Source organism: Sus scrofa, chromosome 3 (assembly GCF_000003025.6).
Source record: "Sus scrofa isolate TJ Tabasco breed Duroc chromosome 3, Sscrofa11.1, whole genome shotgun sequence".
Lineage (NCBI taxonomy): Eukaryota > Metazoa > Chordata > Mammalia > Artiodactyla > Suidae > Sus > Sus scrofa.
In genome coordinates, this window is record NC_010445.4 from 38,828,612 (window position 1) to 38,835,054 (window position 6,443).

At 46.7% G+C, this 6,443-nt stretch overlaps 1 protein-coding gene across 1 annotated transcript; it reads right to left on the reverse strand.

Moving 5' to 3' along the window:
* On the reverse strand, nucleotides 2,573-6,067 carry LOC100516428 (olfactory receptor 2C1). The gene has a single exon (XM_021088119.1). It carries the CDS (start codon nucleotides 5,236-5,238, stop codon nucleotides 4,300-4,302), a length of 939 nt encoding a protein of 312 aa, XP_020943778.1. The 5' UTR covers nucleotides 5,239-6,067; the 3' UTR covers nucleotides 2,573-4,299.

The following is a 6,443-nucleotide window of genomic DNA, read 5'->3' on the forward strand; positions in this document are numbered from 1 at the left end:
CGCGATATGGCCTCAGTGAACCAATGTTTTTTTCGCGGAAACCACAAGGGCCGGAGTCTCGGGCCCTTCCAAAGCCGTCTTCACCGGGAAAGTCCGTGGACCACAGCCCTGAAGGCGACAAGACCAGCACACCGGGCTGCCTCGTCCCCGCGCCTCCCCACATAGAATGACGAGGTATCGGCTCACGACCACCGCGAGCGTTCCCGTCCCGGGACCCAGGAGCCTACCAGAGCCTCCCAGGAGAGGGCGGAGCCGTGGAGCGCGGGTCCGGCCCGGCGGGTAAACCCTGCGTCGACCGTGGGACGCACTGCTCAAACCGTCTTTCCCAGCGCACCAGGCCTGAAACCGCCGCGGTGAGGGGGCACTTCCGGAAGCTGGACGCATGCGCATTAGCTAAGCTGGAAGCGGTGCACTAAATGGACAGCGCCCCCCACATGGCTCCGCCCTCCTATAATCTACAGCAGTTTTCCCCCGTGGAGAGACGGCATCCTCATCCCGTCACATCCTGGGATCGCTGTGCTTCCTTTAGGAAGTCCTTGTTTGTTAGAGACATACCAATGGATATTTGGGGGAGATAGCGTGTTGTTTTGTCTGCTTCCTCTCAGACGATCTAGCAGGTCAAAGTCCTTTACATCATGCTTCCAGCTTTTCTGTAAGTCTGTGATTATTTCAAAAAGAAAAAAAAATATATTTTGGAACAAGTAAAAGCTTTAGAGTCAAGAGTATTTGGGCTTTGATTCCCAGCCCTCCCATCGTGTGCTGTGAGCAAGTTTCCTCTCCACCTCCAATATACTCAGCTTACAATGGGGAAAGCATGGGTCGTTGTGAGGATTAAATGAGTTGATGCATGTAAAGAGTTTAGGTCATTACGGAGGTCATGGTGAATACTCAGTAAAGTTGATGTAGTCCAGTCACTAATATGGTAAAATCAACTAGATCTTTTCACTCAGTCATTAATGGAGCTTCCAAATTAGTTTGTAATTTAGTGCTCACATACTAGAGCATAACCTCATCAAGCCTAGGTAACTTCTGAAGTTCCCACCGTGGTGCAGCGGAAAGGAATCCGACTGGGAACTATGAGGTTGTGGGTTTGATCCCTGGCCTCGATCAATGGGTTAGGGATCTGGCATTGCCATAAGCTGCGGTGTAGGTCGCAGACATGGCTCGGATCTGGTGTTGCTGTGGCTGTGGTGTAGGCTGGGAGCTGTAGCTCCGATTAGACCCCTAGCCTGGGAACCTCCATATGCCTCGGGTGTAGCCCTAAAAAGCAAAAACAAAACACCCCCCCCAACACACAAAAACAAGCCAAAGTAACTTTTCAATTCTTATTTCTCACCATCTCCTTTATTACAACATCTCACCAGTCATGGAATTGAGTCTGAAGTCTGTGAGGAAAGAAAAAGGATTGACTACCTTCAGTGGCAGGTTCAAAACTGGGTCATTTGACTCAGGTATGCACGCACACCTTGCCAGGTTACAAGGCGGGGTAGGATCTATGCAGACTCTGAAAGGCTCTATTGAGTTAGGCTCTTAAACTCACTGAAATCCAGACTAGAATACTCAAATACTGAACATTTCGGTTTAACTAAGGTTGGTGAACCTTCTATACTTCTTGCTTTTTTTTTTTTTTTTTTTGAATTTCAAACTGAATAAGGCAAACAGATTTTTTTCTTCTGGAACCCTAGAAATGGAACTTCAAAGTCCTTAATAACAAGGAGCTTCCCTCACATTTAATTGTTTTCCCAATTTTTGAATTTGCTTTAGGCATGCCATTGAGAATGGGATAAGAACATTGTGTACACTTTGTTAATGTTTTTATGTGATCCCCATGAAGCCTTCCATGTCCATGCTTTTCATCCCCCCTCTAATTCTGCATCTTACCACTCCCCTAAATGAAAATTAGTTGTAGAATGTTCTGTACTTTCCATCGGGAGAGGCTGCAGAATTCCAAAGGTTTTTGTTTGTTTGCTTTTGCTTTTTAGGGCAGCATCTGCAGCATATGGAGGGTCCCAGGCTAGGGGCTGAATCAGAGCTAGAGTTGCTCTCCTACACCACAGCCACAGAAACTCGGGATCCGAGCCACATCTGAGACCTACACCACAGATCACAGAGATGCCAGATCTTTAACCCACTGAGCGAGGCCAGGGATCGAACCCACAACCTCATGGTTCCTAGTCGGATTTGTTTCCGATGTGCCATAAGGGGAACTCCCCAAAGTGTTATGAAGAATGCCTATTTCCTCCCAAGTTATTTTGCAATTTAATGAATTAGCTAGAGGATATTTCCCTGGTAAATAAATTAACTGGCATTCTGGTTTGTACATCAGCTTTAGGAGCTTTGTCATTGTGCCTCTACCTTCTAAAAACCACCTAGGAGTTCCTGTTGTGGCATAGTGGAAATGAATCCAACTAGCATCCATGAGGAAGTGGGTTCGATCCCTGACCTTGCTCAGTGGGTTGGAGATCCAGCATCACGTTGAGCTGTAATGTAGGTCACAGATGCAGCTTGGATCCCACATTGCTGTGGCTGTGGCATAGCCTGGCAGCTGAAGCTCTGATTCTACCCCTAGCCTGGGAACTTCAGGTGCCAAGGGTGTGGCCCTAAAAAAAAAAAGAAAGAAAGAAAAGAAAAATTAAAACTTCACCTAATTTGAGTGTGCTGATCAGTAAAAATTTTAAGGGAGTTCCTGCTGTGGCATAGCGGGTTAAGGATCCAGTGTTGTTCACAGTGGCATAGGTTTGATCCCCAGCCTAGTTCAGTGGGATCAGGATCCATCATTGCCACAGCTGTGGCTTGGATTCCCTGCCCTGGGGACTTACAATGCTATGGGTATGGTCACAAAAAATAGAAGATAAATAAAATTTTTGAGACTGCAAGATTCTGGACTTTGAGGAATTCACCACGATAATGTTGGCAAGTCCTGAAGACATACTTCAGTATTACTGTGTAAAGAACTGAGAAAATAGGTCATGGCTCTGATCTGTAACTGGAAAAACAAATTCAGATTGGGACAATATAACTAGATGTATTTGGGGGGCATTACAGAAATGTGGAAAGGGGGGAAATTTGTCATGGTTTGTTCAGCATTGTCCAGGCTACTGGATGACTCCAAAGGGGCGAACGTGAAAATGGTTCATTTGAAGTATTTAGTTCCTAGTGTAAAAAAGGGGACTCATGAGGCTTGTTAATTAGGTCAACTCACTAAGCATTTATTGAGCATCTACTGTGTAAGAGGCATGTGTTTCGGTGCTCCGGGAGGCATAAGACTCTTTAGAAGGTAGCCCTAAAACCTACTGATGTCCTTTTCTCTGGTAATGTAGTTGCCAAGCAACTTCCTCAGATCAACCCAGCTTCTCTCCCTGGGGAAAGAGTATAAGAACCATGGTGGCAGGTGTGGACGCTGGCAGCTGTGATAATGCATAGAATCACATCCTGGCATTTTAATTCCAATGCCTGAGTTCCTCAAGGGGAGGTATGGTGTGCTGGACTGATAGCTGAGTTCCAGAAACGTTAGGGGTAAAACACTAGCTCTTGAGGCAGAGGAGATGCTTTATGAGGGATAATCTTTCCTGGGCTCTTAAACTTGTTTAAGGAATCTCAGATCTTCCACAATCCACTGACCATATTAGCCAAATGCTGTCAACAAACCTGATGGCTGGGACTTTAGTAGGGAAATGATTTTAAAAAAACTAACTGAAAGAAAATGGGCTTTTCCTACCACTTATCATTCAATATTGATTGAGGCAAAAGGGGAAATGGGATGTAGACCTTAAAGAGAGGGTAAACATGATGACAGAGGGATATATGGGTGGGAAGTTGGGTACACAGACTTGAAATATCAGGAAGAGGTGGACAAAGATGATGGTAAGTTACAAAGATGAATTTCTTGGGTTTTCAATTGGAATGAGTAATACTTGGCTTGATTTTATGGAATGGTATAAGATACTGCAAATAGTTATGTTTTCTTTGAAGAAGTATAGAATCCTCTAGAAATACAATGATAGTTATTATATATAATAAAATGTGGACAACAGTGATAGTGAGCTAAGTTTGTACTAAGTCAACAACATCTGAACCATCAGTGACATGAGTCGGCCCTGCTCCCTGTGGTCCACAGCAGGATATTTGGTAAATAAATACAGAACACTGGAAATAACACTAACCATGTACCAACAGCTTTGTGCTGTCAAGAACAGATTGCGCTGGTGTTGGCACTCCTCATGCTCACCTGGCCAGAGAGAAAATAAGAAAAAGCATGTAGAAAGGAAGAGGTGGTACATGATGGAGCTTTCCTGGCCTTCAGCTGACTTCTCTTCCCTTCCCCAGCAGCCTCCTCAGCGCCCCCTTCACCTCCTTGTTCCTCAGAGTGTAGATGAGAGGGTTCGCCATGGGTGTGACCACGGAGTAGAAGAGAGAAATGAATTTGCCCTGGTCCTGGCTGCTGGTCTTCGCTGGCAGCAGATACCCATAGATGGCCGAGCCATAGAAGAGGAGCACCACCAGCAGATGGGAGAGGCACGTGTTAAAGGCCTTTCTCCGTCCCTCCGCTGAGTGGATCTCCAGCACTGCCCGCGCGATGCAGCAGTAGGAAACCAGGATGATGCTTAGTGGGACGGCAGTGAAGAAGGTGCACACACCATTGAGCACAGCCTCATTGAGACTCGTGTCTCCACAGGCCATTTTGATCATGGCGGGCACTTCACACAGGAAGCTGTCCAGCCTCCGGTTCCCACAAAGAGGAAGCTGCACAGTGAATGTGGACTGGACCCCAGAGTTGCCCAAGCCCCCCAACCAGGCAATGGCAGCCAGCAGCCAGCAGAGCCGAGGGTTCATGACGGCGGTGTAGTGCAGGGGCCAGCACACGGCGACATAGCGGTCAAACGCCATCACCACCAGCAGGATGCACTCAGTAGCGCCGAGCCACAGGAAGACATAGAGTTGGGTCACACAGCCACCATAGCTGATGGTCTTGTCTGACCCCCACAGGTTGACGAGCATTTGGGGGACGGAGCTAGTAGTAAAGGCAAGGTCCAGGGAGGAGAGGTTGCTGAGGAAGAAATACATGGGTGTGTGGAGCCGAGCATCCAGGCTGGAAAGGAGGATGATGGTTCCGTTCCCAACTAGGGTCAACAAGTATGAGAAGAGGATGACTACAAAAAAGACCCTCTCCAGCTGGGGATGGTCCGAGACGCCCATCAGAATGAAGCCCTCCAAGGAGGTGGCATTGGCCCTTTCCATCCCTGCCAGCCTGCAGTCACCTGAGGGCTCTGTCCAGGGAAACCCAGGAGTAAAGCAGGTGAAGAGGAAATGAATGGAGAAGGCTGGTTAGCATCAGCACAGGTCGGACGAGCCCCAGGAGTCATAGTTAAGTACTATCTTCCATTTCATGCCTGCTAAACTTTCACTGCAATCCCCAAACGTGGTCAATCCCACAATGACTGGCAACGGTATCCCAGCTGAGTATCAAATGTGAGCTATTGCAGCAATGAAGGAAGTGCCTTATGAGGAAAAATAAAGTCTAATGTTCTTCAGTTCAACACAGTGATTGTTAACAGGCTAGAGCGAGCCGACCACTAGAATTGTATGAGGACATTCTCAAAACACACATCTCCCCAGCCAGGGTTTTGGTATACTCAGGAAAGGGGTGAGCAGAGCCACTGTGTTTGCAAAAGCCTCCCAGACATTTCTGATAAATTTCTTTCCTGCTCTTCTATATCCCTCCCCTCCCAAGAAAACTGGTCTACAAAGATGAAGTTTGAGAGAGAACATGATGAATCTACAAAGTCGTGAAACAAATGGAAAGCAAGGATATAGACTCATTCACCAAATAAAGATACAAGTTAAAAAGAGGCAAATGTTAATTAAACAAAACTCCACTTGAGGCCAAGTAAATATGTGGAACAGGCTAAAGATATAAAGAGAATTTACCCCAAAAGGTGTTAACTCAGGTATAAGGTACCGATGATTAGTAGAGGAAAACAGAAGATTTCAGAGATCTCCAATATTCTGAAGTCTATGACCACTATACCCGTGTCTAAATGACACAGTAACTCTCTCTCTCTCTCTCTTTTTTTTTTTTTTTTTGGCCACACCTGTGGCATATGGAAGCTCCCCGGCCAGGGAATGAATCCAATCTGTAGCTTCGACCTAAGCTGTAGCTGCATCAATGTGGGACACTTAACCCACTGCTCCAGGCTGGGGATTGAACCCGCGCCTCCATAGAGACTATGCCAGATCCTTAACCTGCTGTACCACAGCACAGTGGAAACTCCTAACACGGTGATGCTTCAGGAAGGTACATTTTTTTTTTGTTTTTATTTTTGTCTTTTTAGGGCCGTGCCCAAGGCATATAGACGTTCCCAGGCTAGGGATCAAATCAGAGCTGCAGCTGCCAGCTTACACCACAGCCACAATGACGCCAGATCCGAGCTGCATCTGTGACC

Coding starts and splice junctions, on each gene's coding strand:
- LOC100516428 (XM_021088119.1), bottom strand. CDS start 5,238: ATGGAAAGGGCCAATGCCACCTCCTTGGAGGGCTTCATTCTGATGGGC.